The sequence below is a fragment of the Ranitomeya variabilis genome, chromosome 3 (assembly GCF_051348905.1).
Source record: "Ranitomeya variabilis isolate aRanVar5 chromosome 3, aRanVar5.hap1, whole genome shotgun sequence".
Lineage (NCBI taxonomy): Eukaryota > Metazoa > Chordata > Amphibia > Anura > Dendrobatidae > Ranitomeya > Ranitomeya variabilis.
In genome coordinates this window covers 34,134,842-34,159,231 of record NC_135234.1, presented here as the reverse complement: position 1 = coordinate 34,159,231, position 24,390 = coordinate 34,134,842, and the positions used below count along the sequence as shown (strand labels likewise).

At 45.5% G+C, this 24,390-nt stretch overlaps 1 protein-coding gene across 1 annotated transcript in view; it reads right to left on the bottom strand.

The window, feature by feature from the left end:
* Positions 1–2,438: 2,438 nt before the first annotated feature.
* LOC143815086 (interferon alpha/beta receptor 1-like) overlaps positions 2,439–24,390 on the bottom strand; it is a 41,581-nt gene continuing 19,629 nt past the window's right edge. The window contains exons 6-11 of the mRNA XM_077293933.1: positions 24,039–24,144; positions 16,890–17,062; positions 11,829–11,989; positions 11,426–11,567; positions 8,403–8,557; positions 2,439–5,656 (exon numbers count right to left, since the gene is read on the bottom strand). Coding sequence (XP_077150048.1) covers positions 5,453–5,656; positions 8,403–8,557; positions 11,426–11,567; positions 11,829–11,989; positions 16,890–17,062; positions 24,039–24,144 — 941 coding nt within the window. The 3' untranslated portion in view covers positions 2,439–5,452. The remainder of the gene's footprint in view (positions 5,657–8,402; positions 8,558–11,425; positions 11,568–11,828; positions 11,990–16,889; positions 17,063–24,038; positions 24,145–24,390) is intronic.

The following is a 24,390-nucleotide window of genomic DNA, read 5'->3' as shown; positions in this document are numbered from 1 at the left end:
ATCTTTTGGGGTTCTGCTCTGAGGCAAGGTAGTATTCCTATTTCCATCTATAGGGGTATTTAGTCCTCCGGCTGTGTCGAGGTGTCTAGGGTTTGTTAGGCACACCCCACAGCTACTTCTAGTTGCGGTGTTAGTTCAGGTTTTGCAGTCAGTACATTTTCCACCTACTCCAGAGAAAGTTTATGCGGCTCCAAAGACACCGGATCATAACAGATGGGTCACTTTTTTTTTTTTTTTAGCCGCATGCACATGCATCATGCTGCCATACTGCACCAATAATAGCCACACAGTGGATAAATAACATAACCGAAGTGTGTGTCCCCCCATTTTCAGCCCCATCATGGCCAGCAGAGTGCAGCCTGTAGATAATAGTCTAAGGCTGGTTTCACTTTTGCGGATGGAGGTGCTGCGGAGGGCTGCGTACTTCCTCCGTGAAGCTCCGCCCACACCGCACCTCCTCCGGTCTGCTCCACCTACGCTGACATGTGCACCCTATCTTTACCATTAGGGACGCAGGCCATGCCGATGTATACAGATGCCTCCGCATGCGTCGTTTTGAAGGTGCTGCGACCTGCGCCGAACACAATGAGTTGCAATTTGGTGCAGTCGCCGCACCGTCAAAACGACGCATGTGGAGGCATCCACATACATCGGCATGGCCTGCGTCCCTAATGGTAAAGATAGGTACGCACGCCGACGTAGGCGGAGCAGACCGGAGGAGGTGCGGCGGTGGGCGGAGCTTCACGGAAGTACGCAGCCCTCCACAGCACCTCCATCTGCAAACGTGAAACCAGCCTTAGAAGAGTATATCAGTTTTATTAACGTTGTAAAAAAAAGACAAAGGAAGCATTAAAGGGGTGGGAGGTTGCCCTCGCCATTAGGCGCCTGTACATAGTCCAACTCCCCCACCCCCAATTGTAGAAGTAAATCCATCCCATCCTGCCTTTTAATTAAAAGCATAAATAGAAAAGTTGGAAGTGCCTGAGCCTAATTTTTGCTGAATCTGGAAACCAAGGTTACTACCATGAACCATAGACAGAACTGTATTCCTACAAGCAAACTTCGATTGTTGGGATTTAAGAAGCTGTCCCACGACGATCAGTCGATCACTGTATCATCCTATAGGTCTAATATAGAGATTCATACCGGAGACCCCAACTTCTCAAAAATGGGGGCTGTGCAGTGAAAACCAAGTCTAGAACAGGTCTTCACTGTGCTGTCAGGAGTGGGTTAGACCTACCAATGCCCTGCCAATGACACTTTGTCGGATATCTTGGAAGCAGGACAAAAGGCACGCCGAACTGAGCACAGGTGTCATTGAGAGGTAAATGAGGACACCAGGTAGGTTGACTATACATTTGAAATGTTTAGCCACTTTTTAGCCCCAGGCTGAGAATCTCATTAAAGAAGCAGTATAACCAAAACAGTCTTGGCTACAATACCTCTTAAAAGAGTTGTATAGCTCAGTTTTACTCCATCTGCGTTAATACTGACTGCCATTAGGTGAAAGCTGGAGCTGTTTGTAAGACATATAGCTTAGTTCTACTCAACCAACACTGTGCCATGAGATGAAAGCTGGAGGTGTTTGTAATGACACATAGCCCCACTCAGCTGTAACCCCAATCTCACACAAACTACCAGGAGATGAAAGCTGAAGGTGTTTGTAATGACACATACCTTTACTCTACTCCCTTTGCCCTCACTCTGACTGCCATGGGATGAAAGCTGGCAGTGTTTGTAATGAAGCATCACTTAGCTCGACTCCTTCTGTCCTCACACTGACTGCCACAAGATGAAAGTTGGAGGTGTTTATAATGACACCAAGCTCAGCTCTGCTATACTTCCCCCACCTCCTCACCTCACACTAACTACCATGAGATGAAAGCTGGAGGGGTTTGTAATGACTCAGCTCTGCTGTACTCTACACAGTAGCTGCCACCAGTCAGGTCACAAAGTAGGGCAAAGTTGTCTGTCATTATAGGTCTCACACAGAGAAGGCCTGGTCTGACATTCTCTGGGGAGAGGTGTTCGTTTCTCCTCCTCTGGACAACGCCTGCTTCTTATGATTGGTCAACATCATGCAGGGGAGAAAATACACACCAGCAGAGAATCTCTTCTAACGCCTCCTTGGTCTTGGCATAATTTAGAATCTAAACTTTAAAAGCCAAATATCTCTGCAACAGAGTGGAAAATTAAAAAATAAAAATGTTTTTTTCCCAGAATTGCAAAAACTATTCCAGGAGGTGTCCAGTTAATATGTTAAAACTGGAAAAACGTGCTCTTTAAAGGAGGCTCAGCTGCAATACCAGACACGACCCATGGCCAAGAGTAGCGCCATCATTGTAACAAAGTAGCCATGTTTTTATAATATTCGGACACGGTTTGTCCTCCACAATTTATCAACAGGCTAAAAAGAAAGAAAGGACTAGACAGAAGATAACATTGGTTATTTTTTATTTTAAAAAAAATATATAAAATCAAAAGGAAGCAATAAAAGTTTTTTATACATTTTTTGGCAAGTATCTTGCAACATTGTGCTCAAATATAACACATATATCCTTAAAATGTAGATATCTTAGAAAAAAAACAAAAAGTAAAACAATTTAAGTGCAAATTATGTCACAGAGAATGGGAATGGATTTAAAGTAGCACTCCAGAAATTTTTGCAAAAAAATGGCAACTTACCAGCATTATTCTGTGCAATTTGTTTCATTTTGACTGTGTTATATCCATACATGTTCCCCCTATGTCATGCGATCTTTAGACTGACTACCAGTCCAGTATATGATGTACTGTGTAGACAGAAAGGCAGTCTGTGACTGCCTGAGAACTAGAAGATTATATCACCCATCACATTCCTCCTCCCCACATCCAGCATCATGTCTTCTTCCTCTACATTTCTCACATGCATAGAGTGCTGCTGAAGATAGTCTCTATTTATTAGTGCCTACAGTCCACTATATTCTTACAATATACAGCAGTGTATCCTATAAATTGTGTTATCATACTGCTCTTCCCCTTCTCCTGCTTGGCACTGAGAAACCTATCACAAGCAGGAGGCAGGGGAAGGCAACGTGAAGCAGCTTTGTACTTGAAACAATGAGCTCTCTGCGTGTTAAAGGAATAATCTGGACTTACTGTCTTATAAGAAAGTACAATGGAGTAAGATTGATGAAAAGTTTAAAATGAAAAAGGTCAATAGTCCTAGGTCGTGGAACTCTGACATTTTCTGCCTTTAGATAAGACTCAGTGCAAAGTAAATGCTGCTCTGAAGGGACCCCATCTTTTTCTAGAAAGTGATTGTCATAATGGGGTAAACCACATCAGAGGAAGGTTAAGAAAGGAATATGGCATATTTGGTGTATGAACTAAACAGGTAACCACAAGGCATACATTAGAGTCTTTACATTATCCTTTATTATTAGTCTATGCTGCGATAAATTGGCATATATATTACCTATATATGAATGCTGGGAATAGACCTTTAAAGGGGGTTTTACGCCACTATCATTTCAGAGGATGTAGCTAGGTATCAACTCCCGACCTACTGCTGCAAGGGGATATAGCAACACATCCATATTCAAGAGCAATGAAAAAGTAAAAGGGTCAGAGCGATTTAGTATAAAGTGCAGAGTGCCCCCTTTGTTCTAGGCACATGGAGGAGGGGGTCTTTGTTCTTCCAGCTATCAGTGCTCCTGTTTGTATGGCTTTTTGGAATATTAAAAAAAACACATTGATCCACATTGCATCAGTAAAGTACAATATATAAATAAAACACTCTTATAAAAGGGTCGTCCAGAGATCTAGTAGTATACGGACTTTACCCAGGTGAGCCAGGGCGAAAAGTCCAGTGGCATGTGAAGCGTTTCGGGTTTTGACGTAAGCGTTTTTGGAAACCTGCCTCCCAAATGCACAATGTCATGTTGGTTGTTTAGCGGCCCGAAACGTAATGACATGATCCCTCTAAAGTGGATCTATTGCTTCTTACAGAGATAACAACTGTATGGAGGCGTGGGTAGGAACACCTTAATGGTAAATGAAGACTTGTGCAAAAAAGTGTCCATTTCTCAATTTTTGAGTCTCTATTTCATAGAGTACACGATTTCAAGACTTGTCTCATAAATTGACTAAAAGAGAAGAACAAACATGCTGAATTAATTCACAAATCCATGTCAATGTGCTGTGAATCAGCAGAAGAAAAAAATGTATGTGCCTTTCCGCCAGGAGCTTACACGTTACTTCATACATACTGTTATATAGCAGCTATGTAACATGGTGTCCCTGTATTTTTACACAACCTAAATAAGAGGATACAGCTGCTCCTAAAGAGTTAATCTGCACGAGGAGGACATAACTGCTTCTAAATGGTTAATATACTAGAACAAACAGCTTTTTTGTCACAATCTTTTGAACAACACAAAATGAAAAAAAAAAAAAAAAAAAGTTTGTTACCTTTTGTGGTATTCAATAAAAACGATCTGATTTTAAAAAAAAAAAAGACAAAACAGCTGCCTGTAAAGGGTAAGGTTTTTTTCTACTATGAGGGAAACATAGCTGCTTCTAAAAGGTTTATCAGAATACTTCACTACATACACACTGAGGCTAGAGCGGACAAAAGGAGGATATAAGCCGTGCTAGATATAGAGGCAAAACGGTTTCTTCTAGTCTTCTCCTGCTGAACTAGAATACACAAGAATCCGTCTTTCAATGCATCCAATATTACTGCATCTAGTAAGAATGACAGTATCACAGCTCTCCCAATGTTTATATAAAGTCTCCAGCTCCCAGTTTAGATGCAGGAAGTCTCACCAAGCAGTCAAGATATTGAGACAGCGGAGAGACAGATTTCAGTCTCCCTCTTTAAAAAACAAAACAAACATAAAAACAAAAACTATTTCTATGCTGGGGATTCCAATGCTTGGAGTTCTAATCAGTTTGAGTGAATTAAAAACTAAATAACACTGATATTTGAACCAGAAACAACATAATGATGAAAGTGGAGAGAACCCATATCCATGGGCCTGGTTTCTTTTGCTAATCCCTCTGCCATGAGTAAAAGTCAAGTAGAGATTGAGCGCAGATCTGTACTATCTGTGTACATGAGAAGTTTCAAGATGCTGATCATTTGTGTAGGAAGACATCCAGAAGTCACTGTGTTGCTGCACCAACACAAAGTATAAAGAGTGGGCCACCATACGAAGGCTAGGTTGTACTCCGTTATGGGCTCATAGAGAGAAGGTTTCCAGCTTCTCTGTGGTTGGGTTGGAGGACCTGTCCAGCACTCCTCCATCCAAAAGAACTAGCCTGTTAGCAACAATTGGGGGTGTAACACTGGTAGATGGAGTATGAAGGGGCTTCTCCTCTCCGGGATACCACAGCCAGAAGAAGCCAACTCCATCATGTAGAGGAGCTAAGAGAACAAGGTGGCCATCACTGGCCCAACACGTGAAGATCACTGGGTGAACGTCTGCCCCGTAGTTTGACCCTCATGTGAATAGTTCCCAGAATCCCGGCTATTGGCCTGAGATGTTTTACTATAATTCACTTCCCCCAAATCTTCAGTATGGCACTTCTCAATAGTGCACTTGTCTGTGATCTCTTCTTCATACGAAAAAAATGGTTTCCTGATACAATCCAACGACTGATTCCCAAAACCCTGGGGGGAAAAAAAATAAAAGTTTGAAGTCTGCAAACAGAAAATTCTTAACGATACATTTTTAAATGAGATTTTTAATTTCCCCATCGAAACTGAAAAAAAATATGAGGGCTGGATTATTTTTTCATGGGACGAATTATAGTTTTGGAATTACACCTTTCCTTTTACCATATAAGTGCACTAAGAGGTGGGGAAAAAAATTGAAAAATGCTGTAAAATGCAAGAAAAAAAATAAAAATCACGATTGTGCCGTTGTTTTTTGGGTGTTCATTGTGCAGTAAAATCACCTGGCGGCCTGATTCTCCAGGTCAGCATGAATTTTTTATTTAATATTTATTAAAACATTTTTTTTATGTTTTTCATTTATTTTTTAGTACTCCAAAGGAGAACCTTGAACTTTGGATTCTTTGATCACTTACTGCAATACTGTTGTATTGTAATAAATAGTGAAACTGATGTAGAGGCACGATTCTGGGCTTTACCGGAGGACCAAAATGGCAACGACTGGGGCCTTCAGTAACATGGCTGACATGGAAACCCATTGGCACCCTACGACAGTGTGTGTTGATGTGACTGGAGCCAGTCCAACCAGTCCATCTAAACGCCATGTAAAGTCAGTGCTGGACAGCTCCATTTAAGTGGTTCCCCAGACAGACATAAAATTACATCAGGCTAAGCGAAGAGGTGAACAACAATGTCCTCAGGTGAATACCACTAGGAGGAGCTTAACTGTTTACACACACAATGCAATAATAACACATACAGTGAGCTCCCTCTAGTGGTGGCTGCAGGTATAAAAGCAATAACACAATGTACAGTGAGCTCCCTCTAGTGGTGGCTGCAGGTATCAAAGTGATAACACAATGTACAGTGAGCTCCCTCTAGTGGTGGCTGCAGGTATCAAAGCGATAACACAATGTACAGTGAGCTCCCTCTAGTGGTGGCTGCAGGTATAAAAGCAATAACACAATGTACAGTGAGCTCCCTCTAGTGGTGGCTGCAAGTATCAAAGTGATAACACAATGTACAGTGAGCTCCCTCTAGTGGTGGCTGCAGGTATCAAAGCGATAACACAATGTACAGTGAGCTCCCTCTAGTGGTGGCTGCAGGTATAAAAGCAATAACACAATGTACAGTGAGCTCCCTCTAGTGGTGGCTGCAAGTATCAAAGTGATAACAAAATGTACAGTGAGCTCCCTCTAGTGGTGGCTGCAGGTATCAAAGCGATAACACAATGTACAGTGAGCTCCCTCTAGTGGTGGCTGCAGGTATAAAAGTGATAACACAATGTACAGTGATGAGCTCCCTTTAGTGGTGGCTGCAGGTAATAGTATACAGTGATTTCTCTCTAGTGATGGCTGCAGGTAATAGTATACAGTGATTTCCCTCTAGTGATCGCTGCAGGTATCAAAACGATAACACAATGTACAGTGAGATCCCTCTAGTGGTGGCTGTAAGCATCATGCAATAACGTGAGCTCCCTCTAGTGGTGGCTGCAGGTATCACAGTACACAGTGATCTCACTGTAGTGATGGCTGCAGGTATTAGAGCGATAACCGTATCGAGTTAGCTCCCTCTAGTGGTGGCTGGAGGTATCACAGCATGCAGTGATCTCCCTCTAGTGACGGAAGAAGGTATGGAAGCGATAACACAATGTACAGTGAGCTCCCTCTAGTGGTGGCTGCAGGTATGAAAGCAATAACACAGCATAGAGCTACAGGTATCACAATATACTGTTATCTCCCTGTAGTGACGGCTGTGGTATCAAAGTGATAACACATTATCTAGTGAGCCTCCTCTAGTGGTGGCTGCAGGTATTACAGTATAGAGTGATCTCCCTCTAGTGATGGCTGCAGGTGTCAAAGTGATAACCGTATAGAGTGAGCTCCCTCTAATGATGGCTGCAGGTATCAAAGCGATAACAATATAGAGTGAGCTCCCTCTAGTGATGGCTGCAGGTATCAAAGCGATAACAGTATAGAGTGAGCTCCCTCTAGTAGTGGCTGCAGGTATCAAAGCGATAACAGTATAGAGTGAGCTCCCTCTAGTGGTAGCTGCAGGTATCAAAGCGATAACAGTATAGAGTGAGCTCCCTCTAGTAGTGGCTGCAGGTATCAAAGCGATAACAGTATAGAGTGAGCTCCCTCTAGTGGTGGCTGCAGGTATCAAAGCGATAACAGTATAGAGTGAGCTCCCTCTAGTGGTGGCTGCAGGTATCAAAGCGATAACAGTATAGAGTGAGCTCCCTCTAGTGATGGCTGCAGGTATCAAAGCGATAACAATATAGAGTGAGCTCCCTCTAGTGGTGGCTGCAGGTATCAAAGCGATAACAGTATAGAGTGATCTCCCTCTAGTGATGGCTGCAGGTATCAAAGCGATAACAATATAGAGTGAGCTCCCTCTAGTGGTGGCTGCAGGTATCCACAGTATTATGTTTTTACAGTGCATCCATGATGTGAAATTGAGCTTTGTATTGGGAAAACAGTGTTCCAGCTCCCATAGATATACATTAGAAAATTAATCAGAACAGACTTTTGCATGTTAAAATGACAAGATGGGTCGTCCTATACTGTTTTTAAGATACTGGCTGTTTGTCAGTAAATACAAGTGTGAGAACCTGTCCTGGGGAAGCTGCACAGCAAGCTACGGTGCATCAGAGCTGTGTAATGTTAGGAGCCGGCACCGGTACATCAGTACATACCGGCGCAGTCCCGGGAGGTGGACTCCTCATTATCCAGTCTCTTACCTTCTCTACGCTGGACGGCAGCTTGTTAGATGGGAAGAATATTTGCTTCATGTAACGTTTGAAGGGGCAGAAGCACAGGTAAAGGATGGTGGAAGTCAGCACTATTCCAAAAAATGTGAATCCAATTATCCACCCAGCCAAATGAGACCTAGGATCTAAGACAAGAGACACGATAATCCTTATTACAGCTGAAGGAGGACATCTGGGAACCTATGGTGACCTCACCCTGGTGCAGAGGGATCCAGGAAGCCCTGGGAATAAATCTAGGAATAAATATACACAGTTAGGGTTCAGGAATCTTAGTGGAAATAAGGGAATTGAACCCTGCTCACCTAAAGTGTCCTGCTACGAAAAAGGACGTCTGAGAGCGTCTGAAACGCGGGGCTTTGTAGGGCGTCATGCAGACCTTCCATTTGTAAACAGGTTTTGATAAACCTTTGGATTTTTAAAAGCTGGAATATATTTTTTCACGTCAGGAATATTTGAAGAGTCCCTGAATCTTGGTGATTTCAGCTCTGCAGGCCGCTAATTTTGATGTCAAATGAAACAACTGAGGTGCAATAGAAGTGGAGACTTTCAGGTTTGATCAAAGGGGTTGAACAAAAATATCCTGTCAAACGTTTAGGAATTGCGACCATTTTTCTACAAACCCTCCTCACTTCTGGGGCTCATAAGTAATTGGACAAATCAATTTTACCATAAGTAAAATGTTCATTTTTAATAATTTGTAGAGAATCTTTGCAGCAATGACGGCCTGCAGTCTGGAAGCCACGGACGTCAGCAGACGATGGGTCTCCTCCTGTGTGAGGTTTTGCCACCTTTACTGCAGTGACTTCACTTGTTGCTCGTTTGTGGCTCTTTCTGCCTTAAGCCTGTGAAATGTTCCTCCATGGGCTGAGATCTGGGGATGACTCGGCCATTGCAGAATATTCCACTTCTTTGCTTTCGCAGGATGTTTTGGGTCATTGTCCGCCTGTCCTGTGACGTTTCATCCAATCAACCTTGCCACATTTGGTTGAATCGGAGCAGAAAATCTCTCCATTTATATACAGGATTCATCGGCTGCTTCCATCTTCAGTCACATCATCAATAAACACTAGTGACCTGGTGCCACTGGGAGCCACGCATGCCCGCGCCATCACACCGCCTCCACCATGTGTTAGATGATGTGCTGGGCTTTGGGTCATGAGCCGTTCCAAGCCTTCTCCATACTTTCTTCTTCCCAACGTTCTGGTACAGGTTGATCTTAGTTTTGCTTTTCCAGGCCTGGGCGGCTTCCTCAGATGTTTTTTTGGCAAAGTCTAATTTGGCCTTTTTATTTTTAAGGCTAATGAATGGTTTGCACCTTGTGGTGAACCCTCTATATTTGCTCTCATGAAGTCTTCTCTTTATGGTAGATACTTAGATACTGAGACACCTAGTCCCTGGAGAGTGCACGTCACTTGGGTAGATGTTGAAGGGGTTTGTCATCACCCTGGAAAGGTTTCTGCGATCATCCACCACTTGTCTACTGTGTACGTCCAGGCCTTTTAGAGTTCCCAAGCTCACCAGTGTGCTCTTCTTTTTTACGCAGAATGTATTAAACTGTTGATTTGGCCTCTCCTAACATTTCTGATATCACTCTAATGGATTTCTTCTTTTTTTTCAGCCTAATAATGGTCTGTTTCTCTTCCATTGAGGGCTTCTTTCACCGCATGTTGTGGGTTCACAGCAACAACTTCCAAATGCAAAAGCCACACCTGGAATAGGCTCCAGACATTTTACCTGCGTAACTGATGATGGATTAACGATTAGCCTATGCAGCCCATTACAGAGCTTTTGAGAACTATCCAATAAGTTGTGGTCCTTTGAAAAAGAGACACCTACATATTAAAGAGCTGTAATTCCTAAACCCTTACTGCAATTAGGATGTGAATACCCTCAAATTAAAGCGGAGAATCTGCACTTCAAGCCCATATTGATTATATAACTGTTTCTTGAATATGATTTGGTAAACAGCTAAAATACCACAACATATGTCACTGCAGAGCGTAATGGACCGTGCCCCTGTATCGGGTAGAAACTGAGAAGTTTTGTATTCTCGGTTTAACAGGAAAAGAAGAGACTTAGTCAGAGATAACTCCGGTAACTTCTCAGGAATCTCATGCCGTTGACCTTGCTACATAGAGCCAATACCGCTGCACGGTAATACACATCCGCCTCCTAATGATTTGAATAGGAGTCGGATGTATAGTACCATGCCTCGGCCACTATCAGAGGACGGAGCAGCTCCGCAAGCAAGTACTTCCGGCAGGTGTCCGCCAACACAGATAACAGCCGCCCGACAGACATTGACGACCTTTATCCCCCCTCCCTCCTTCTGTCCCTCCTTTATCCGTCCCTGCTTCCCTTATCCCTCCATCCGTCCCTCTTTTATCCCTCCCTGCTTCCCTTATCCCTCCATCCGTCCCTCTTTTATCCCTCCCTGCTTCCCTTATCCCTCCGTCCGTCCCTCCTTAATCCCTCCCTGCTTCCCTTATCCCTCCATCCGTCCCTCTTTTATCCCTCCCTGCTTCCCTTATCCCTCCGTCCGTCCCTCCTTAATCCCTCCCTGCTTCCCTTATCCCTCCCTCCTTTATCCGTCCCTCTTTCCCTTATCCCTTCCTGCTTCCCTTATCCCTCCGTCTGTTCCTTCTTTATCCCTCCCCACTTCCCTTATCCCTACCTCCTTCCCTTATCTCTCACTCCTTCCCTCCTTTATCCATCCCTTCTTCTCTTATCCCTTCGTCCGTCCCTCCTTTATCCCTCCCTGCTTCCCTTATCCTTCAGTCTGTCCCTCCTTTATCCCTCCCTGTTTCCCTTATGCCTCCCTCCTTTATCCCTCCCTGCTTCCCTAATCCCTCCGTCCTTCCTTCATTTATCCTTCCGTCCATCCCTCCCTCCGTCATCCATGTCTCACAATCATCAGTGTCATATATCTCTCGTGCCTCTACTGATCACATATCTGTCCATTATCTATGCACCCACAGATCCGTCACACACACCTGTTGTGATACAATACTCCTGGCTGTACAGACTGCTCCTATTACTTTTCTTGCACTTCTTCTTTGCTTTCGCACAGTACGTGGTTGATGGTTCTAGCGAATCGATTGTATAAAATGGCTGCTCGTAATCTTTCTCCGTTACCTGTAACACAGGATAAAACAGACCGGTGAGATACAAATATTCCACTTGATCGTAGGCAGCTATGAACACTGGAGTACCTGGCCCCTGACCCTACAGATGCGGAGGTCCGCGCTATAGAAGAAACATCTACAATTACCGCTCCCCTTACACGATCTAGAAACAAGGGTGGGGGAAGGGAGCTGACAACGGTTCTCTGCACTTCAGGTTCAGACAGCGGTTGTCACTTTATTCTGGGCTCTATAAGACACATAGAGAACTTACCTCCCGGGTATCTGTGGAATTGACCCAATAGCTCAGGCTGGTCTGCCACGTACAGTAGTTATATATCTCTGGGTGTCTGAAGCCTTCAGGTGCAGTCACATTAATGAACAGTTTATGGTCTATAATGTCCATCTTCAAATGTTTTGGAGGCCCAAAAACAGCTGTAAATATATATATATGTTACACATCAATCCCCTATACTGGTGTCTTTAAAAGAGGGAAACCAGGACCAAGGCCCAGGAGAAGCTGCAGTCTGTGCTCTGCGGAGCCGCATGCGCGTCACCGGCAGTGTGTGACCTCCACCCTACAGCAGGGGCAGATATCATTGCTCCGCTATATCCTTACATCATTTACACCAAGCAGCCTGCAGAAGATTAACCCCTTCCCGACATGGACAATTTCTGTTTTCCTTACTTTCATTTTTTCCTGCACCTTCTTCCAAGAGCCATAACTTTTTTTTGTAGTTTTCTTGATGGATTGTTGTTTGTTTTTTTTTGTATGTAACGAGTTGTACTTTTTAATGACACCTTTCATTACACCACATATTGTACTGGAAAAAAGGAAAAAAAAAATTCCAAGTGAAATCCGCAATTTTGACATCATTTTTGTCAGGAATTATTTTGATGGAGTACAATATGTGGTAAATGACCTGACATTATGATTCTCCCCGTCAGTACAATTATGGCGATACCAAACCTGTCCAGTTTTTATAATATTTTAATGATTAAAAAAAAGCAGAAATTTGTAAAAAAAAAAAAAAAAAATTATATATATATTTTTTTGTTTTATTACATCGCCATTTCCCGAGGCTCATAACCTTTTTATTTCAATGAAACCGCGTGAGGTCTTTTTTTTTTTTGAGGAGAGAGAATACGTTTTTATTAACATCATTTTTTTTTTTGCTTGCGCTGTATCCAGTATTGCCACAATATTGCTACATATAGCAAGAATCATGGTCCTTTACTGAAGCCCAGCCACAGGAGCTCTCTGAAAACTTTTTTTTTTACTAAACCTGTGTATACGTGTATGTACTGTCAGTGATATACTCCGCTACCGGCGCCTTCACCGATGTTCTTACAGTGCACTAATATATGAAGGGACAGTACAGAAATCTCTCTCTTTTTACACTTAGGCCTATGACTGTGACAAGGAGTAACCTCTACATCTAAAAAAAGGAAGTTCAATCATCGGCAGCAATTTTTTACTGCACAAGCAGCAAAGCTATGGATTCCCTACTGTACGAGCAGTGAGGCGATGGATTCTCTACTGTACGAGCAGTGAGGCTATGGATTCTCTACTGTACGAGCAGTGAGGCTATGGATTCCCTACTGTACGAGCAGTGAGGCGATGGATTCTCTACTGTACGAGCAGTGAGGCTATGGATTCTCTACTGTACGAGCAGTGAGGCTATGGATTCCCTACTGTACGAGCAGTGAGGCGATGGATTCTCTACTGTACGAGCAGTGAGGCTATGGATTCTCTACTGTACGAGCAGTGAGGCTATGGATTCCCTACTGTACGAGCAGTGAGGCGATGGATTCTCTACTGTACGAGCAGTGAGGCTATGGATTCTCTACTGTACGAGCAGTGAGGCTATGGATTCCCTACTGTACGAGCAGTGAGGCGATGGATTCTCTACTGTACGAGCAGTGAGGCTATGGATTCTCTACTGTACGAGCAGTGAGGCTATGGATTCCCTACTGTACGAGCAGTGAGGCGATGGATTCTCTACTGTACGAGCAGTGTGACTATGGATTCTCTACTGTACGAGCAGTGAGGCTATGGATTCCCTACTGTACGAGCAGTGAGGCTATGGATTCTCTACTGTACGAGCAGTGAGGCTATGGATTCCCTACTGTACGAGCAGTGAGGCTATGGATTCCCTACTGTACGAGCAGTGAGGCTATGGATTCTCTACTGTACGAGCAGTGAGGCTATGGATTCTCTACAGTACAAGCACTGAGGCGATGGATTCTCTACTGTACAAGCAGTGACATTATGGATTCTCTACAGCAGTGGTCCCCAACCTTTCTGACCTTGCGAGCCACATTCAGCTTAGAGAGAGGGTCGCGAGCCACATTCAGCACTGAGAGAGGGTCGCAAGCCACATCCAGCTCCCACCCCCTTCAAAGTAGTGTCAACCAAAGCCCCCATTACAGGTATAATGATATCCAAAGCTTTTCCACAGAAATCACTCCAGAGAAGTACACGGAGATCCAGGGGTTCCCACAATACCTCCATTCAGTATTCTCCCAACACACTGTCACATCCAGCTTTGAGCACCTCCTCTAACAGGCAGTACAAACCTCCAGTGTACCTAAAACATCTCTAAACCCCTAAGTAAATGTGCATCCAGATCTGCAATTCTGTGCAGGACTACTCACAAAATTCACCATTTTGAGATGTGCTTTTCATACCTGTCTGCTAGACCTGGACCTAATGCATCAAGCTGGCAGACAGTCGCGAGCCACAATTCATGGGGCCGCGAGCCACATGTGGCTCCCGAGCTACAGGTTGGGGACCCCTGATCTACAGTATGAGCAGTGAGGCTATGGATTCTCTACAGTACGAGCAGTGAGGCTATGGATTCTCTACAGTACGAGCAGTGAGGCTATGGATTCTCTACTGTACAAGCAGTGAGGCTATTTATTCTCTACAGTGCAAGCAGTGAGGCTATATGGATTCTCTACAGTATGAGCAGTGAAGCTATGGATTCTCTACAGTACAAGCAGTGAGAATATGGATCCTCTGCTGTACAAGCCTTGAGAATATGGATCCTCTGCTGTACGAGCAGTGAGGCAATGGATCCTCTGCTGTACGAGCCTTGAGAATATGGATCCTCTGCTGTACGAGCAGAGAGAATATGGATTATCTGCTGTACAAGCAGTGAGGCTATGGATTCTCTAGTGTGCGAGCAGTGAGATTATGGAACCTTCTGCCACATGATGTTACTGTAATTCTCTAAAAAAAAGTTCAAGGAGGGTCAGCACGCATTTCTTAATAAATATTAAAGATTGTAAGTATTAATGTTTTAGAAATTAAACATTCAGGGATTCTTCTGATTTGACATCAATTTTTCCCCTAATATGGGACAATTCACATCTGTCTCATGGGGTTTTTGCCTTTTTCTGGATCAACAAAATTTATTAATTGTAGGTTGATCTTGACGGACTTCTGTGTCTTTTCCTCTTCTTTCTTGGCATTCTTCTTCTTTATGTCCAGATCTACAGGTCCTTCTCAAAAAATTAGCATATAGTGTTAAATTTCATTATCTACCATAATGTAATGATTACAATTAAACTTTCATATATTATAGATTCATTATCCACCAACTGAAATTTGTCAGGTCTTTTATTGTTTTAATACTGATGATTTTGGCCTACAACTCCTGATAACCCAAAAAACCTGTCTCAATAAATTAGCATATCAAGAAAAGGTTCTCTAAACGACCTATTACCCTAATCTTCTGAATCAACTAATTAACTCTAAACACATGCAAAAGATACCTGAGGCTTTTAAAAACTCCCTGCCTGGTTCATTACTCAAAACCCCCATCATGGGTAAGACTAGCGACCTGACAGATGTCAAGAAGGCCATCATTGACACCCTCAAGCAAGAGGGTAAGACCCAGAAAGAAATTTCTCAACAAATAGGCTGTTCCCAGAGTGCTGTATCAAGGCACCTCAATGGTAAGTCTGTTGGAAGGAAACAATGTGGCAGAAAACGCTGTACAACGAGAAGAGGTGACCGGACCCTGAGGAAGATTGTGGAGAAGGACCGATTCCAGACCTTGGGGAACCTGAGGAAGCAGTGGACTGAGTCTGGTGTGGAAACATCCAGAGCCACCGTGCACAGGCGTGTGCAGGAAATGGGCTACAGGTGCCGCATTCCCCAGGTAAAGCCACTTTTGAACCATAAACAGCGGCAGAAGCGCCTGAGCTGGGCTACAGAGAAGCAGCACTGGACTGTTGCTAAGTGGTCCCAAGTACTTTTTTCTGATGAAAGCAAATTTTGCATGTCATTCGGAAATCAAGGTGCCAGAGTCTGGAGGAAGACTGGGGAGAAGGAAATGCCAAAATGCCTGAAGTCCAGTGTCAAGTACCCACAGTCAGTGATGGTGTGGGGTGCCATGTCAGCTGCTGGTGTTGGTCCACTGTGTTTCATCAAGGGCAGGGTCAATGCAGCTAGCTATCAGGAGATTTTGGAGCACTTCATGCTTCCTGGCACCTGCTCACAGTGCCAAAACCACTGGTAAATGGTTTACTGACCATGGTATTACTGTGCTCAATTGGCCTGCCAACTCTCCTGACCTGAACCCCATAGAGAATCTGTGGGATATTGTGAAGAGAAAGTTGAGAGACGCAAGACCCAACACTCTGGATGAGCTTAAGGCCGCTATTGAAGCATCCTGGGCCTCCATAACATCTCAGCAGTGTCACAGGCTGATTGCCTCCATGCCACGCCGCATTGAAGCAGTCATTTCTGCCAAAGGATTCCCGACCAAGTATTGAGTGCATAACTGAACATTATTATTTGATGGTTTTTTTGTTTGTTATTAAAAAACACTTTTATTTGATTGGACGGGTTAAATATGCTAATTTATTGAGACAGGTTTTTTGGGTTTTCAGGAGTTGTATGCCAAAATCATCAGTATTAAAACAAGAAAAGACCTGACAAATTTCAGTTGGTGGATAATGAATCTATAATATATGAAAGTTTAATTGTAATCATTACATTATGGTAAATAATGAAATTTAACACTATATGCTAATTTTTTGAGAAGGACCTGTATATACAACATTCGGTAACTGCTTAGTAAAAGGATGTAGCAGAGTTGGCTTAGTTAAAATGTGATCCTTCGCGATAACATGCTTTTTCTCGCACATTCACTATGGTAGGGACCCCCACAGTGTTGTGGGATCTTGCTCTGCTTGTCGGAAGTTTTTTTTTTTTTCTGTCAGAAAATCGGAACTTTGGGACATTTCTAACTTTTTTTTAACATAACAAATGAGTAGTGTACATGACTATATAGTACATCATCAGGCTGATAACTCTACTTACTGTCTTCAGAGGGGAAAAACATTATAACGCTGGAGCTTTTTTTTTTTCTTCGGCCGTCATACACAGAGACACGGAGGATAAACTTTCCGATGAACGTCAATCCTGAGCAGTTACACCGAGGAGTCGTTATATTTTCACACCCTCTTATTTTATTGCATCCTTTGTAATTAAGGCTGAAAACAAATGGGATAGGTGTTAGCTGTTCCCTGTGACTGTCTCCTTGGGACTCCTGTGTAGCCCAGCCGCAAGAGATCATCATATTTATTATATACTGCAATACAGTGGCACAGCATTATAGAGAACAAGCAGGTTCATATCCCCTAAGAAAACTAAAAAAAAAAAAAAAAAAGATTCGAAAAATACAACAATTTTAAAAATATATAGTAAGCGAAAAGAAAAATTGAAAATATTTTCAATTAGCTCTACATGCACCTTCTTGATTTTTGCATCTCTGTTATGGAGTGATATCCTTCTCCCTCTAGGACCCAACGGTTACCACCACCTTCTGCTGCTAATGACACACCTGTGCTGAAGGTTTAAACAGATTCCATGTCTTTAGCAAGGTGCGGGTGCTCATACTTGTCTCTGACAGTACATCCAATTAGACAGTTAGTTCCTTCTTAGGGGACTCTTGGGAGGATTGACATCTCGGTGGTCTTCTCAAGCTAAGTGTTCCCCTCCTTCATCTACCCTCTCTGTCTTTAGTTGTAGTGGGGACTGAGTAGTTCTTACCACATCCCTCCCCAACCAGGGCCAGGCAGGGATTAGGTTTCTGCTCGGCGATTGGTGCAGAACCTATATAGGGACATTTAGGGCAGACAGGGTGATTTTAGATCTGCCTAAGGGTATCCACTCCCCATTTCACTAGTGTTTGGGCTCCTCCCTCCCTCTCCCTGTTGTTGTGTATTTAATTATCCTTTACCCAGCATGACACAAGTCATATCTATCAAAATATTAAATTACTTAAATTTGACAGTAAAAGAAAAAAAAAATTGAAACAAAAAAATGAAATAAACCAATTAAAATGTCATATGTACCCCCCCCAAAATGTTAGCTCACTACTGAAAAACAACAAAAACACCCTCGAACAGCTCCATCAACAGAAAAATAAAAAAAGTGACTCAGTGGCCAAGTGTCTCCTGATCTGGACCCAACCGAACACCTATGGGGAGTTCTGCAGAGACAAGTTGTCATCACTCTCCATCCAGCCTCCAGATGAGGTCATTCTTGGAGAATGGAGAATGATAGATGCGGCAATAGAAGACTTGGTGCTGTCCTTACAAATCATGGAGGTCTTACAAAGTAATAGATGTAGTAATTTTTGATGTGGGGTGTACTCACTTTCTAATCAACTAAATTTGGGTAAAACAGAAGATTTTGTAATAGGTTATATTACTAGCTTTACTTTCATGCTATGGGTTAAAAAATTACGTCCTTGAAGACAAAACACAGTAATTTTTTTTATTATTATTATTATTATTTTTTTTTACTATAGATGCTCTATTTTTGTACGCACCCTAGGTTTAAACAGCAGAAAATAGGAAAATATATTTTCTACGAATTATAACTTCAGCAGTCAGACTCAATATCACTAACTTGAATACACTTGAGCAGAATAGTGATGTATCAGAGCTTGTATTACACACATATAGCTTTACAACACACACACCTACCTCCCAACTTCTGGGGAAGGGAAAGAGGGACAAAGTCAGCGGTGCGCGTAGCGCGTCGCGGCAAATTTTAGGCCACACCCATTTCACAACTAGCCACGCCCCAACCACACCCATTTAGCACTTCTGATCACAATGTTTCGTTAACAATAATTATGAACAAAAAAATATGGCCACACACGACGCTCCATACTGTACAATGGCCACACACGACGCTCCATACTGTACAATGGCCACACACGACGCTCCATATTGAACAATGGCCACACACGACGCTCCATAGTGTACAATGGCCACACACGACGCTCCATACTGTACAATGGCCACACACGACGCTCCATACTGTATAATGACCACACACGATGCTCCATACTGTATAATGACCACACACGACGCTCCATAGTGTACAATGGCCACACACGACGCTCCATACTGTACAATGGCCACACACGACGCTCCATAGTGTACAATGGCCACACACGACGCTCCATAGTGTACAATGGCCACACACGACGCTCCATACTGTACAGTGGCCACACACGACGCTCCATAGTGTACAATGGCCACACACGACGCTCCATACTGTACAATGGCCACACACGACGCTCCATACTGTACAATGGCTACACGACGCTCCATACTGTACAGTGGCCACACACGACGCTCCATACTGTACAATGGCCACACACGACGCTCCATACTGTACAATGGCTACACACGACGCTCCATACTGTACAGTGGCCACACACGACGCTCCATACTGTACAGTGGCCACACACGACGCTCCATACTGTACAGTGGCCACACACGACGCTCCATAGTGTACAATGGCCACACACGACGCTCCATAGTGTACAATGGCCACACACGACGCTCCATACTGTACAATGGCCACACACGACGCTCCATACTGTACAATGGCTACACGACGCTCCATACTGTACAGTGGCCACACACGACGCTCCATACTGTACAATGGCCACACACGACGCTCCATACTGTACAATGGCTACACGACGCTCCATACTGTACAGTGGCCACACACGACGCTCCATACTGTACAGTGGCCACACACGACGCTCCATACTGTACAGTGGCCACACACGACGCTCCATAGTGTACAATGGCCACACACGACGCTCCATAGTGTACAATGGCCACACACGACGCTCCATATTGAACAATGGCCACACACGACGCTCCATACTGTACAATGGCTACACGACGCTCCATACTGTACAGTGGCCACACACGACGCTCCATACTGTACAATGGCCACACACGACGCTCCATACTGTACAATGGCCACACACGACGCTCCATAGTGTACAATGGCCACACACGACGCTCCATAGTGTACAATGGCCACACACGACGCTCCATAGTGTACAATGGCCACACACGACGCTCCATACTGTATAATGGCCACACACGACGCTCCATACTGTACAGTGGCCACACACGACGCTCCATACTGTACAATGGCCACACACGACGCTCCATACTGTACAATGGCCACACACGACGCTCCATAGTGTACAATGGCCACACACGACGCTCCATAGTGTACAATGGCCACACACGACGCTCCATAGTGTACAATGGCCACACACGACGCTCCATAGTGTACAATGGCCACACACGACGCTCCATAGTGTACAATGGCCACACACGACGCTCCATAGTGTACAATGGCCACACACGACGCTCCATAGTGTACAATGGCCACACACGCGCTCCATAGTGTACAATGGCCACACACGACGCTCCATAGTGTACAATGGCCACGCACGGCGCTCCATACTGTACAATGGCCACACACGACGCTCCATACTGTACAATGGCCACGCACGGCGCTCCATACTGTACAGTGGCCACACACGACGCTCCATACTGTACAGTGGCCACACACGACGCTCCATACTGTACAATGGCCACACACGACGCTCCATACTGTACAATGGCCACACACGACGCTCCATACTGTACAGTGGCCACACACGACGCTCCATACTGTACAATGGCCACACACGACGCTCCATACTGTACAATGGCCACACACGACGCTCCATACTGTACAGTGGCCACACACGACGCTCCATAGTGTACAATGGCCACACACGACGCTCCATAGTGTACAGTGGCCACACACGACGCTCCATAGTGTACAATGGCCACACACGACGCTCCATAGTGTACAATGGCCACACACGACGCTCCATACTGTACAGTGGCCACACACGACGCTCCATAGTGTACAATGGCCACACACGACGCTCCATACTGTTCAGTGGCCACACACGACGCTCCATAGTGTACAATGGCCACACACGACGCTCTATACTGTACAATGGCCACACACGACGCTCCATACTGTACAATGGCCATTGGCCACATTATGCTCCATACTGTATAATGGTCCCACATGATGCTGCGTACAGTATACTTGCCCCACGTGATGGTCCATACAGTATAATGACGCCACATGATGCTTTGTACAGTATAATGGCCCCACACGATGCTGGGTATAGTATAATGGCCACACATAATGCTGGGTGCAGTATAATGGCCACACATGGTTACCCCACCCCCATCATTGCCTTCTCCATCACTACACACAAACACCTTTCACCGCGCTCCCTCGCAGCAGCCGGCAGCTTCCACTCCCACGGCGCTGAATGGTGTCATCCAGCTGCGCCGCTGACTGCTCACGTCGCTGCAGCTTTGATACGCCACTGATAAAGACCTCCGTGTCTCCTGTGCCAGTCAGTGTCAGAGCGAGGAGCAATATCTGCTCCGATCCGACACAGCCAGCGTCCGCTCCGTACACCTCGTACACATGCGACTCCGCTCCATACACCTTGTACATACACGACTCTGCTCCATACACCTTGCACATGCGGCTCCGCTCTGTACACACACGGCTCCGCTCCGTACCCCTCATACACACACGGCTCCTCCCCATACACCTTGTACACACACAGCTCCGCTCCATACACCTCGTACACACACGTCTCCGCTTCGTACACCTCATACACACACAGCTCCTCTCCATACATCTCGTACACACACGGCTCCACTCCGTACACCTCGTACACACACGGCTCCACTCCGTACACCTCGTACACACATGGCTCTGCTCCATACACGTCGTACACACATGGCTCTGCTCCATACACGTCGTACACACATGACTGCGCTCCATACACCTTGCACATGCGGCTCCGCTACGTACACCTCGTACACATACGGCTCCACTCCGTACACACATGGCTCTGCTCCGTACACCTCGTACACACACGGCTCTGCTCCATACACCTTGCACATGCGGCTCCGCTACGTACACCTCGTACACACACGGCTCCGCTCCGTACACCTCGCACACACACGGCTCCACTCCGTACACCTCGCACACACACGGCTCCACTCCGTACACCTCGTACACACACGGCTCCGCTCCGTACACATTGCACACGCTGCTCTGTATACCTTGCACACACACGGCTCCGCTCCGTACACCTCGTACACACACGGCTCCGCTCCTTACACCTCGTACACACACGGCTCCGCTCCATACACCTCGTACACACACGGCTCTGCTTCGTACACCTCGTACACACACGGCTCCGCTATATACACCTCGCACACACACGGCTCCGCTCTATACACCTCGCACACACACGGCTCCGCTCCGTACACCTCATACACATACGGCTCCTCTCCGTACACACACGGCTCCGCTCCGTACACCTCATACACATACGGCTCCTCTCCGTACAGCTCGTACACACACGGCTCCGCTCCATACACCTCGTACACACACGGCTCCGCTCCGTACACATTGCACACGCTGCTCCGCTTCGTACACCTCGTACACACACGGCTCCACTATATACACCTCGCACACACACGGCTCCGCTCCGTACACCTCGTACACACACGGCTCCGCTCCGTACACCTCGTACACACACGGCTCCGCTCCGTACATCTCGTACACACACGGCTCCGCTTCGTACACCTCGTACACACACGGCTCCACTATATACACCTCGCACACACACGGCTCCGCTCCGTACACCTCGTACACACACGGCTCCGCTCCATACACCTTGCACATGCGGCTCCACTTCGTACACCTCGTACACATACGGCTCCACTCCGTACACACACGGCTCTGCTCCATACATCTTATACACACACGGCTCCGCTCCGTACACCTCGTACACACACGGCTCCGCTCCATACACATTGCACACGTTGCTCCGATCCACACACCTTGTACACACACGGCTCTGCTACATCCACACTGTAAACACCTCCTGACCTCACACATGCTTACCTTCCAGCGTCATGACAACCAGCAGAGTCCTGTACACGGAGGTCCTCCCGATCATGTGACCCCCTGACTCCTCCCATCCTGTGACTTCATCACAGGTCCTGAGCTTGTGCGCACAGAGCAGCCAATATGCTGCAGCTCTCTAGTCTGCGGGCGGGTGCAGGGGCTCAGGGACTGGGTGATATGTACACCTCCCAACCAGTGCGGGACAACTAATGTCCCTCCCGGGATCCCGGGGCTGACTGTCAAAATCAGGACAGTCCCGCGGGATCCGGGACGGTTGGGAGGTATGCACACACCATGTGAACTCTGCAAAACACAGACGTATACAAAACACTGCTGCATGCACACAGTACAAGCACAGCTCTGCTACATCGCGCCGATACACACACCTCTCCTCTATGTGCATGCACAGCTTCAGCTACCTACACAGCTACATGCGCACGTACAGCTTCAGCTACATGCACAGTTTCGCCTACATACACATCTTCAGCTACATAAACAACTCAGTTTCATGCGCACACAGCTTCAGCTACCTACACAGCTCAGCTACATGCGCATACACACACACATCTTCTGCTATATACACAGCTCAGCTATATGTGCGCACAGCTTCAGCTACCTACACAGCTCAGCAAGATAATCACACACAGCTTCACCTGCATACATAACTCAGCTACATGTGCGCATATAGTTAACGCACATCATCAAAACACACACCTCGACTGCACACTCAGTGTATGCACATTACTACAGTTTGATGTTCCTTCCAGGCATATGATTGATCACACGACCTAAAATGTCCTTCAGCTCGTCAGGTCCTGCAGCATTTGCACAGTTTTTGTGATGTGCAGGTCCTCATAGTTTTCTCTCCTGACAACACTGATGCCTGATTCTGGCATGTGCGTAATTAAACATAGCGTACCAAACCTGCTTGTGCACTGCACCAATAAATCTAAAGCAGGTAAGCACACCTTGTTTCACCATCAGATATCGGTCTCAATGGCGCATGCTACGGATCATATAAAAGCTCGTGATGATCGACCCAGTCCAACACATGGGGGTCAGTCATGCCACATCATGCGGTACAGTACAGAGGGCAGTTCTACAGCGACTTTCCTCTTACCAGACCGGAGCACTTACCAGCTTTCCACAGAAAATGTGGCGTTTGGAGATTGGTCAAAGTCCCAGTCCCACTTCAAGAGGTATGCCAAGTCTAGTGCGTCCATGCTCAGATTATTTGGTAGTCCTGCAAGACAAGAGATAGACGTAACAAATAAAACCCTGAGTCCTTATTAAAGGACCTGAGAAGAGGATTTCACTACTGTAACTAGTGGCTGTGCAGGTCAATCATAGAGATGACATCTGTCCGGTAGTGATCCGATGAGCCAGTGCTGGGAATTCAAACTATGAAGACACATGCAAATTAGACTGGAAGTGCACTGGGGGCGTGGGAATGGATGGATTCGCCCCAATGCACTTCCAGTCCAATTTG